This window comes from Xylocopa sonorina, chromosome 10 (assembly GCF_050948175.1).
Source record: "Xylocopa sonorina isolate GNS202 chromosome 10, iyXylSono1_principal, whole genome shotgun sequence".
In the NCBI taxonomy this organism is placed as follows: domain Eukaryota; kingdom Metazoa; phylum Arthropoda; class Insecta; order Hymenoptera; family Apidae; genus Xylocopa; species Xylocopa sonorina.
This window is the reverse complement of record NC_135202.1, coordinates 9,039,233-9,051,221: the sequence shown is the minus strand read 5'-3', so window position 1 is coordinate 9,051,221 and position 11,989 is coordinate 9,039,233. Positions and strand designations below refer to the sequence as shown.

Genomic DNA, 11,989 nt, shown 5'->3' with positions numbered 1-11,989 from the left:
CCCCAAAATTCTTTATCTTTCGCCATTCTCATCAAATTTTTCCAATCTTCCATTTTTCCCTGAATATTTTTCAGCAAACAAATTTTTGCCAAGGGTTTCACCCATAAAGGCAGTGGTTTCCGCGAGCAGAAAAATTCCAGCAATCGTCACGCTTGCTTTTTGGTATCTCATCTGAAAAACTAATTTTTCACACGAGTCTGTCCCCTCTTTTCATCTCCTTTATTGAAAACGATCGAGTTCTTTTCATCGTTGAATTTCTGTTGGTCAGCTTTCCTCGCTGCGACGCTGACGCGCCCCTTTCGTTGGCCCTTGAATTCGATTTATTCGATTTATTCGACAACTTTTCATCCCCGTTTCTTCGTTTCGCGTCGTGGACCATGAAAAGAGAGTCCACGATGACGCGACCTTCAGTTATGCGACCAACAAGACGAACGAAATCCTTCGACGCTTCGCATCGTCCACGCGAGGATGCAAAACGAGTAGGGGATGAACATTTCCTCGACGAACACTTCCTGTTTCGTATGTAACGGGAGCATTTATTTCTCTTTCTTTCTGTTCTCGCTGGGAACGTATCGCGAATACCTCGTCCCCTTTGTCCACCGCGAATACTTATTCCCTCTTCCTTTACTTTAAAAGAGTTCTCCACTTTGTTGTCCGACGATCGATTTCCGCTGGCTTCTTTTTCAACCCTCGTTGAGTCCCCGCCTCGCACTGAATCGATTCTCCATTTAGTTCTTCAACTTCCTCCACCTCCTTCCAATTTGCCATTTCTCTTACTTAAACTCGAGTCGATCGCAAAAACCAACAACCACCACCACCACCCTCCTTTATTCTATCGCCATTCGTCCCTTCGCAGCCTTCCGTTTCTTTCGTGATTCATTCTTCGACCCCTCGTGGAGGGATCGCGTGATTCTCGCGAAAGCGAGATCCTTCGCGGTTCCATCCTTTTCTCCAACACCTGCAACAATTCGTTCACGATTTCAGCAAAGAATTTATCGAAGATCCAGGGACACGTTCGTTCGAAAGCATATTTAAAAGCCAGGACGGGGACAACTATTGGTTCGCCGTCGACGTCGAGCCAGCAAGGACAGCCACTGCGATCGCGAGAAAATAAAATCGGACCATAAGAAGCCCCTAAACTCTTGATAACAAACACAAGCCAAGAATAGGAACAAGCGAATCTGAAAATGAAGCCAGCTAAGGTTTTTCGCGAGTAAATGGATTCCCGACGCCTCGATCGTTCGTGGCCGATCAGACATCTTTTCTAGATCGTAAGCATTCGTTCACGGAAGAGACGTGACGTGAAGAGAGAGAGAGAGAGAGAGAAAGAGAGAGAAAGATAGAGATGGAGAGAGAGTGAGAGTGGAAGATGGAGAAAAATTGGACAGAGAACGAGGGCACGCGAGGGGTGAGAAAGGGTTGTTGAAGAAGGAAAATAGGAACCCGCGTGGATATATATTATGTAACCTACATACAGACAACAGTTTAATGAGGAACAGTGAGGATAATAATGATAACGTTATTATTATTATTATTATTATTATCATTATTACCATTATTATTATTATTACTATTATTGATTATTGATTATCATTATTACGGATTATTATTGACTATATTGCTACTAATTACTACTATTACCATTAACTATTACCATTAAAGGTTAAAACGACACTAAACTGGAAGCATCACACCGATTATACATAAACTTAACTATACATATATAAATATATAAATAAATATATATATATATGATATAAATATATACATAGTAGCGATAAAACGAGAGTGCGATAGGCGGCGAAAAAAAAAGTCGAGTGGAGAGTTTGTCGATTATTATTACTACCGTACTGTAACCGCTTGAAGTAGCCTTAATAATTGTAATTAATGAACGCACGCGTGAGATATTTAAAAAGAAAAAGAACAAAAAATAATAAAGATGCGTATATTTAATTGGCCGGTGTGGGAGGTGTACGCGTTCCTCCGTTTCCGGCGCGCGCACACTCTTCGAACAATTTTCATTTCCGACGTGACAATCGATCGAGAATTTTTCCTTTCTAACAGTGATCACGCGACGGAAAATATCGTCTTGTTTGGGCTTCACTTTCCACACGTAGCTCGTCAATTACGATCAATCGTCCGAGTCAATTACCACGAGTAGCGTTTTAGCAAGAGATCAATCAACCTCCGGTTGGCTTCTTAGCGTTAGATTGCACGGATTTCTTTCGTCTCTGCAAGTTATTCTCGCGTGGAATATCCACCAATCTGAAGCAGAATTTCTGCGCGAAACAGAAAAAGAAGCTCAGAAAAACGGAAGGGCAAAAACTTGGTTTATCTTCCGCGGACTTCGATTATCCCTGAAAAAGTAGAAAAATCGAGACGAGCGCGCCCGTTCCCCTCTCAAGCCGGCCAGCGTCTAAAAATTCCTAAACAGTAGAACAGATTCATTCTAGCCGGTAAGCTATAAACGAGTCAAAACAGTAGGAGAGATGATATTCTATCTGTTTCACGAGCGAAGGCAGAGCAAAAATAAAAATAAAAGACAAAAAAAAAAAGAAGATTAATAAATAAATAAATGAAACACACGAAGGTAGAGCGAGAGAAATTTACTAGCGATTATATATCTGTTCTTTCCGAGATTAGGCGATCAGATGATGTATCTAAAGTGAACAAACTTAGCTCGAGTCTAGCGTAACCGATACTTACAACACTTAATCTGTTCCCCGTCTCGGACGTCAACCGATTGATTAACGTCGTTGTTATTGTTGGAGGAACGGTTCGAGGTAGACCAGTTCGAACACCACGAAACGTGAAAGGAAAGCAAAAGAAATAAAATAAACACTTGAGTCACCAGTCGAACGTTATCTAGTTTCGTCGAAATTTCGAAAAAGAGACACCAACTACCGCCACGCGCCACGATTACCGATCGAAAGACCAAGAACTTAAGAGGCGCAATCGTCGCGGATCGCCAGTTCAGCTTCGCTTACACTTTATCCATGTATTTTTATAACGCAAAGTGATAAATGTGACACACGTATCCAGTTTGATCCGCAATGATTGCGATCGCCCTCGATCCTCGAAGAGCCACCAGAGAAGATCCACGGTCAGACGAAACTCTACCTCGAATCGTTTCGTGTCGATACTGTACAGTAGAAGAGACAGTCGATGTGCGAAACGAAGTCAGTGGCTCGTTTTACATCGACGTTTCCACGTGTCAGGACGCGAGTTAGTCGAGGAGCGAGAGAGAAGAGAAGGAATCGAGGAGACAAGAGAGAGAAATACTTTTTTTGGACGATACATTTAACGAGTTACGATTATCATACCACGATAATTCTAGGCGACTTCCTTAGCGTGTAAGGTTTTACTATATTCGACGAGGGACGCTCGATAATAAATCCGGCATCGTTCCAAGCTGCTAAAAATAAACGGACAGATATTAACGGATGGATATGAGCAACGGGAGAAAAAAGAGGAGAATAAAAACGAAAAAAAAAGAAAACAAAAAAAGTGGAGGAGTAAATGAAACGTGATGGATCCGCCGCGATGTCGATGGAACTCGTGGCCATCGTCGATCCGAAATGATGATCGATGAATGGACGCGAGTGCCCCCGCGAGTGGTGAACAAATATCGTGTTTTAGGGAGCGTTCTAGATGGCGTTTCAACGTACAGCGTAACATTTTACATTCGCTTCGAGCACTATTTCGATAGGTACATTATTAAAGAGGTTCGCGAGTGAAAAGATAAAAAAATAAGTCACGTCTAAACGAGACCAATTGCAGTTCTTTCTTTCCACCTGCACCGTCTTCGAGGGCGTCGTTTACGAAGGCGAGAATACGCGGTTCCATTTAATCGAACGCAGTGATCGGGTTCGCGCAATTATTAATTTTGCCTCCGCATTCGCTTCTCAGTCGATCAAATCGAACCGCGTATGCTTGCCTTCGCAGAGAGCACGAAAAGTCATTCAGAGGTCTCGAAATTCAGTTCCATTCCGCGAGCTACAATTCCAGCTACGTTGGATGCTGCTTTTTTTCATTAATTCTCATTTTTGTTCAACGAGAAACGAGATTAAAAGTCCAGACGAGACCCAGGACGACGAAACGAGGCGCACGTGTTCGAAATGCGGCATCGCCCTGAAACGTGTCCTGGCGTGAGCCAAAAATGTGCGATTTCGCGCACCCCTTATTTCCGCTTTTCCCCCGCGTGTTACAAGAACGATGGTGCGCCACGCGTTTCCCATTTCCTCTCCCAATCTGTCGTTTTATTTCCACGCACTGGAGAAGAGGAACGATCCTCGAAATCTCTCTTGGAGCAAAAACGGGGGATGAAAAAATTCCAGGCACCCTCGTTCCACCATTCCTCTTTTGATTTTTCGAGAAAACGTTCGTCTGACTTCGAGAACGAGAAAGCATTAATTTCAAATTCCTCTGGAATCGCGATCCCCTCAGCTTCGAGTTCCTTCCGTTGAACAACGACACTGAGCAATTCGATTATTTGGAATCTTTGAAAATTAAAAAGAGAATAGATTCTAATTAATTCTCTGGAACGACTAATAGGAAATTCGCAACGTGATCGCAGTGAGAGAGGATATTAGTCGCTGGCTGCATTTCGCGTAGACGCCATCGATCAGCGTCACGACGTCTGTTTGGTAGCTCGAAAAACGAAACCAGATTTACGTCGATCATAAATAATCGTCTCGACGACGCGACGAGAACTTATCGCCCCCGGATTCGTATCGCTCGAACACGTTCGAATGCGACGAACGCTCTTGTAATTAAGAGCGAACCGAGGACCACGCGTGGGGTCGGTGGGTGGAATTGAATTTCCGTGAACGTTCCGATTTACACGTTCACGGTGGAACAAGAGGAACGTTTCAAGAGTTGAGTTACCGTCTACGGAAATGGAAGCCGAATGCCCTTGGAGAGAATGAATGCCAGTATTTTTGTTGCAACGAAAAAAGGGAATCCTGCTCCTGGGCGTTCGATAATTGATGGAAAATGAAAATTGGGAGGAGAATGGTGAGTCGAAGAAAATGTTTCTTTAACTTTTTGTGAAGAAAGAAGGAAGCCATTACTGTAAAGTGTATTAAAATAAAAATTATAGAATTTAAAGAGATCACAAGTAGTACAAGTACCTAATATTGTAGACTATGTCTGCCAATTTCTTCGATTTCCTTAATTACTGCAATGAAATTCATTGAAATCACTATAGTAAGTGAAACAGCAAATGATCACCTCGACGATCCACCGTGACGATCGCTACAGAGACCTTAACCAATGGAAATACTCTGGTCGCGAACAGCTGTCTGGTTCCCAAACCGCGACGGAAGAAACGAGCTGGAAGATCGACCAACCGCACGCCTTCTCGTAGCGTCAATAGCGAGCTGTTTCAGTGGTCGAGATTTCTGCCAGATACCAGACCGCATCTAGGCCTGATTAAACTTGCAGGGACATTCCAACGCGGCCAGACGAACGTGTAACGTCATTACATCATTTCAGAACGCCACTGAGGACTCTAAGAACTTAATCGGTGCCATTGGTACCATTAGTACCTTTCCCAGAAGCTCTTCTGTCCTTCCTAAGCCGCTTAAAGGAATGCAAAGGGCTGTCAAGACTCCTGAAAGATAAAACACGCGCAAACTTTGCCTGATCCTGTCGAACCTGAATAATAAAGTCGTTCGTAGAAAAAGAAAACCGTCCAGGGTTTTATTCCACGCCCCGCTTTCAACACATTCTTCTATCTTTGATTAAGATACTGAACTCGCGTGAATTTATTGTAGATTTTCATAGGTACACCTGCAGCCAGGAAGATGCGATCCTCTTCACGACAGTGTTACGTTATTTATTTTAGAATTTGTACGCTCTGTTGTCACAAATGATCTCACAGAGCGTACCGATTCTTTAATAAGTGTCGTCAACAATTGCCAACCCCTGCGGATCGACGAGGACGACGAAGAACGCGAGAGAAGCTGTCGAACTTCTTTCTCGACCATCGATTTTTACGATCAAACGAAAAAGAGTGATTCAAGATCGACTAATTCCCAAGCCTCACGGCTAGCCCCGTCCCTCCTCTCCCTCTGATCTTCGTTAGTCCACCTTCGGCTTGAACGCGCCGAGGATAATTTGATTATCGCCGTCTCGAAATTAGAGCGGAAAGGCGTATCCCTTCGATCGCATCGAACCAATAATAATTACATTATTGTCTCCTTTCAGCAACTAGCCCAGCGTATCACGGGTCACCGACTATTTCGAGCCGGATCCGTTCGCGAACGGACGTGCAATGAATATGCTAATGGCGTCCCGAAACTATCATCCTTTTCCTGCCATCCAGCGAATCATCGATGCAGATACGTTCAACCATCGATTACGAAATAGATCGTTACCAATTTTCCTTTCGACAAGTTGTAACTCAAAATTTAACGCTTCATAGGCGCTGCAAATACTAAAAACAGAAGGATGTATCGTTGCATCATCGATATACAAAATCTTGGTACCCATTTATCCTTTTTTACCTAGCAAATTTCCATCTGAAGCGCTTCTATGGAAGAGTTGAGTGAGACACAGTTGATTCTAAGTGCAAACTTCTTAGATTGAAAGAGAAAACAGCTGATCAGCTTGTCCACATAGCATAGTGGCATAGTTTAAGGGCGCAATTGCTCGAGACGGAAGACGCACGTGGCGCGTCGCTCACCTCGCAGCAGTAGAAGCGCCAGGACAATCGGTTTCCGGCCACGGAGCACCAATTCCAGCCTGGTCCATTCGACTCCCGCTAATTATCTACAGACAATGTATCCACCAACCGTAATACGCCTCGAGATTGCTAAGGCTATTATTTTGATTTGTCCGCGCGCCGTCTCTCAATCGGGCACCGCCTTTGTCGTGTCCACTCGCCGTTTCCCTTTGTCGAGAGCGACTCCTCCGTCGATCCTGCGCCCACTTCACCGTGATTCAGTGAACCAGATGGAAAATCGCGAAGGGTGGGCCCTGATATTAATGGCGTTACGTTCCGCTGATGGATAACGCGGCTCTTGACGAGACGCTCGAGGCATTTTATCTCTCGCGCCAAGGGAGTTACCTTGGGTGCTCTGGGACGGGTGTCTGAGCAACGATCGCGTCCGTTTCGCACGTTCCACGAATCCGTTCGACCCGGATGGTTGCGTGGCGGTTCATTCGAGGCACGCTCTCGCGTTGCAATATTAATTCTTTCGCCGTGCAACGCGATTAATTTCCTATTTCTCGGTTGGTTACACTTGTTTCTGAAAATGAGCTCGCTTCGACTATTCGTAGCTCGTTAATTTTGTTCGTTAACTATGGAATTAGTTATTACGGTTCAGAGTGTAACGCGTGTATAGTTCCGCTTTAACGGTACCGCGGAAGGGTTAATTTATGGCCGGAAAACTAATTACTCGATGATCGATCCCGTTGGTTAACAGTGGTGAAACCGTCGCCACACCGTCGATCCGATTTCCAGCCTTAATCCAGCCGCTGTTATCGACGATTATCAGCGTCGACGGAGGATCGCTCGAAAACGGGGAGAGCGGGTTTCCGCGCGGGATCGCGACGACTGCTGGCGATGGTACCCACGGTTAAATCCGCAGGCCACCCGCTCGTTACACGCCCGACCATTACCGTAAACACGTGGCCGGCAAATTGATTTTAAATCACCCCACGCCCTCTCCTCCACCCTCTCTAATCGTTCGTCGAGGCTCGACACGCAGAATTGGCTCGTTCGAACGCTCGTTTTTACCACTGTCGTTTCCACGACGCGCACCAGTTCTCCAGATTCCAGCGATGGGGCGGCTTCGTCCTTCCACGCGTGGTTCGAGTCGATGGAGCGTGTGCAGAAGGTATTATTTTATGTTAACTACATTGCTGAAATTCTACAGCTACTTTTTGCTGGCATACGTCGTGTGGTGAATGAATGAGCTTGTCGGGTTTCCTTTCTGTTACAGGTGTCACAGATGAGTAAGCAGAAGATGGACTTTGGAGAACCAATGTAATCGTAAAATCTCTTCTGTCAGAGGAAACAAAAATCACGTTAGAAATTTTGTAATAAAGAATTATACTGATAGAAATAAAAGGCAAGAGAAAGAGAATTGATAGTTTCCTGATAATTTCCTAAATTCACCACTGTTAAAATGTTAGATACAGCAGTATTAGTTTCTTGAGTGAGTAGTCTGTTTCATACTTCGTAGATTTACGATACACTCTGGTCCAACGTTATCTGCTAGATAACTCGATGGTATCAGTCGACATTCGTTTTATCGATGCATAAAATCGAATAGAGCAGCCTTTCCGCTGGGTCATGAAAAATTGCGCTGTCTCGAAAAGGTTTTCGGCGCCCCCATCTCTGTCACTATTTAGCAGACGACCTGGTTCTCCACGTCGCCCTTGTCGCGTTAAATTAACTCCCTTTACCTCGACTCTTCGACGATCCATCAGCAGAAGCTTGTCTACGATCACAGTTTATATTTTCGAATTTTCTGCCAGCGCAACGATACTAATAATCGAGGACATAGAGAGTGCAAGGGTATAACAATTACGTTGTGTAACGAAGAGTAATTATCGATTTGCCGCGATAGAACAACAAATCTCCAAAGTATACTTCCGCGAACGATTTACTTGGATCCAAAATGACGAGGCCCTTTCAACTTACCCTCGCGACTTCCTGTCTGGGCGCCATTAACGCCCTTAATCAACAGCAGCAGCAGCGCCTCGAATCCGTCCGTGGAGCCCATTAATCGCGATTTATCGCTGCGAACGCTGTCGTCGAGGAGGAAGCCGAGTTTGGGGGATTGGAAGGACCTCGAGGAATCGAGGATTCGCGTTAATGGCACGCGAGGGGATGGAGACGTCCTCCGTTAATCCGACAGACTTCAGACGAAGTGTCGCGGACGGAGGCGGGAAGAAATTCCCGTGGAAAAAGCCGGGAACGGCGGGTCTGGTTCATTCTCCGTCGTGGTTAGCGTTCCTGTTTTTTGGGGGCGGAGAAGACGGGGTGAAATTGATTTTGAGTGGTTGTAAGGTAGCAGAGGGCGATAAGAAGTGATAAATGGTGGGAGCCACGATGCTCGATGACGGGCTTCGAAGGGCTAGGAAAACGGGGTGGAGGATCGTGGTACAGGGTGGGTCTTGTAATTCTGACAGGTTTTTACTCGCCAATGAAACGAGGGAGTTGCGTCGACACTGAGAAGCTTCAAGTAAATCGAGTTGAAGTCTACATACTCAACACCTCCTTCGTCCATCGAGTGTTTATACCACATCTATCCTCTCTGTAAAGTCCTCCAATGTAGTATCAAATAAAATGAACCAATACCATATTAATTTCAATCGTTTTTCATCCCCAAACCATAACAAAAATTATTCAAAGTCCAAAAAAATGTACTAAATAAATGTTACATTCGCTTAGAATCGTGTGATAGTACCAGAGAAAGGAGTAGAACAGGGTGCGCGTGATTTCTACTTCTACGACAAACCCAGAACCATGTAAGCACCGATGAATCTCGTTTATTACTCGTACCATGAGACTCTCGATCCGACGATCGTATCGCGCGCAAGCAACGCGGCTACAAAGGCGAACACACTATTTACAGCGAGCAATTCACCACCCAATTGCCTCGTTCTTCGTTTGAATCGACCCCTAACACAGGACGCGACACGTCCCCTCCGCTTAACGTACCCCTGTCGTCCCAATAAACCGTCTCGCGCCCAATTCCACGTAGGAAAAGAGGGCAGCTTTATTTAGCCCTCTGTGCAACGTACTCGTTTGGCCCTTTGACTGGCCCGAACACTCGAGCTGTAAGTGGAGAACACTGTGGAAGCGAACCCTGTTCCTTTCAATTTTCCACTCGACAGTATGACACGGGGGTAAACGAGCGCTCGACCGTCTGAAGAGGCGAAACCAACTGAAAATTAGCAACATGTGTCTCTTTAACGAGCCTCATTAATCGCGTGTTTCGGGAGGAGGAAAGAAACGCGAAGGAGATACGCTGGCGGAGTTTGAAGTCTTGCCAAGTTTCAGGGGCGAGGGTTCGCGGTCCCGCGTTAAGGGTTGACGAAGTTCCTTTCTCTCTCTCTCTCTCTCTCTCTCTCTCTCTCTCTCTCTCTCTCTCTCTCTCTCTCTCTCTCTCTCTGTTTAATCGATAAAGAAATAACAGCAGGTTAGATTAGACGGCATCGACGAAACATTTATTTTACTTTATTTCATTCCTTCGTTTATTTCACTATTCATTGCTAGCCGGATAAGGCAGTTTTCTTTCGCTCGTCCAACTCGCGGCTTTCGATACTCGTACAGTATTGCGGAGGGCTGATCGTAGACGATCCACAGGCAACGATCGATCGTGCTGAATTGATTTTTCGTGGTTAATTGAAGATTTAACGAGATTACCTTGAATCGTCTGGAATTGTTTCGTAGCGTATCTGACAGTGCAAGGAAAACACGTAGAAAATGTTGCATAATATTTCGTTGATGTCTCTCGTGAGACGGTTCGTACGGTGGATAAAAAATTCGAAGGGATTCTAGTAATTTGGAAAATTGTCAGACTTCGACAAGCTTTCGCGGTTGGAACTGGTCGAAGCGAGTGGTTCGAGTCACGAATTATGACGGACCAAGCTTATATTCCACGGAAAACGCACCTCGCAGTCTTCCAATACTTAAAGTTTCATTGTACTATTAACAAGTAACTTCTCTCTTCGAATTTCTTAAAACCGTAGAAAGTTAAGTCTTACAAGAAGCAACAACGTGCCCCACAATTCTCGTTCCCAGTCGTCTATTCGAAACGTTCTCGAAACTCGTACCTCACAGCGTACCTTCTCCTCCTCCATCCATCGAACAATTTCACATTTCACCATCTTAAACGTTACAATAACGATAAGGAGAAAGAACGATCACTACTTCAAAAAATTTCCCCAAAAAATTGCAGCTGATTACACCGTGACTTTAATCGAGAATTAACCGAAGTTAAAAAAGATCTCGACGATCATTCGAATACCAACTCCCAAAAAGGCATCCGTTACACATCCCTTAGAATATAATAAATAAAGGTACACAATAATAAAGGTACATATACGCAGAGGGGGAATAAAAATGATACAAATATCAAGGAGAGAAAAAAATGTACATTTTCATTGAGGAATATTATGCAAGATCGGACTGGAACGTGCCACCCGGTGGTTTCTTCTGCACCAGAAGAATTCTCTTCGTCCTCAGCGAGGGCCAGCTAGGGTCTGACTGCAAACAAACCACGAACTTCGCTCGTTTCTCATCCGCCGTCGTCTCTTCCTCGTCTACTCTTGTTCTCCACCTGAAAATACGGTTCACGGCGGCCCGGATGCGGCTGTACGTCCATTTTCCGCCGCGTCCCCTCCGTCTGCGTGTTCTTCTGCCCCTTGGACGACGCTTACGCGGCAGTTTCCTTCTCCTTCGTCATACGCGTCGCTCCGTGGCCTGTTCGAGGCGAGGGCTGCTGGAACACTTCGAACAACAACGAATGGAACGTTCTCCGCTGTCTGCGTTTCCATTTTTTTTACTTGTCTCGTTCGCTTTCTTTCAATTTCCGTTTCGTGGCTTTCTCTCTGTCTCGTTCTCACAGGTTTCCGGTTTCGAGTGTTTTGTCGACGCGCGAGAGTTCGAACGAAGGGACGAGCATATTCTGGCCGGCGAATGGCGGTTCGATTTGTGTGACGGTTTTACCGGGGTTTAGTGTTTTTTTTTCTTTTTTTTTTTTACTGCAAGCAGAAAGGTGTGCGTCGTGCTGTTAACTGTTGCAAGTTGGAGGCGGTTGCGAGACGCTTTCAGTGGTGAGCGATTTTGGAAAATTACAGTTTCTCAATGTCGAAGACTTTTAATTCCATTTTGCTAAGTACGATCGTATGCGTAAATCAGACTGGAAACTCACCACTGAAAGGGTTCATTGCGACAGAAAATCGAGGACGTGCTTGGTTAACGATCACAGCTACTTCATGGATAAAAAAAAAAGAAACAATCGTTAAT

At 45.0% G+C, this 11,989-nt stretch overlaps 1 protein-coding gene across 3 annotated transcripts in view; it reads right to left on the bottom strand.

Annotated features, from left to right (window-relative positions):
• Positions 1-10,158: 10,158 nt before the first annotated feature.
• Positions 10,159-11,989, bottom strand: part of Mitofilin (inner membrane mitochondrial protein mitofilin) — a 31,576-nt gene continuing 29,745 nt past the window's right edge. The window contains exon 15 of one of the 3 annotated variants that reach the window (XM_076903234.1): positions 10,159-11,470. In XM_076903234.1, the coding sequence (XP_076759349.1) occupies positions 11,423-11,470 (48 nt within the window). In that variant the 3' untranslated portion in view covers positions 10,159-11,422. Of the gene's footprint in view, positions 11,471-11,563; positions 11,741-11,930; positions 11,952-11,989 lie in introns of those variants that run through there. The other 2 variants (XM_076903235.1, XM_076903236.1) reach the window with 2 other exon arrangements.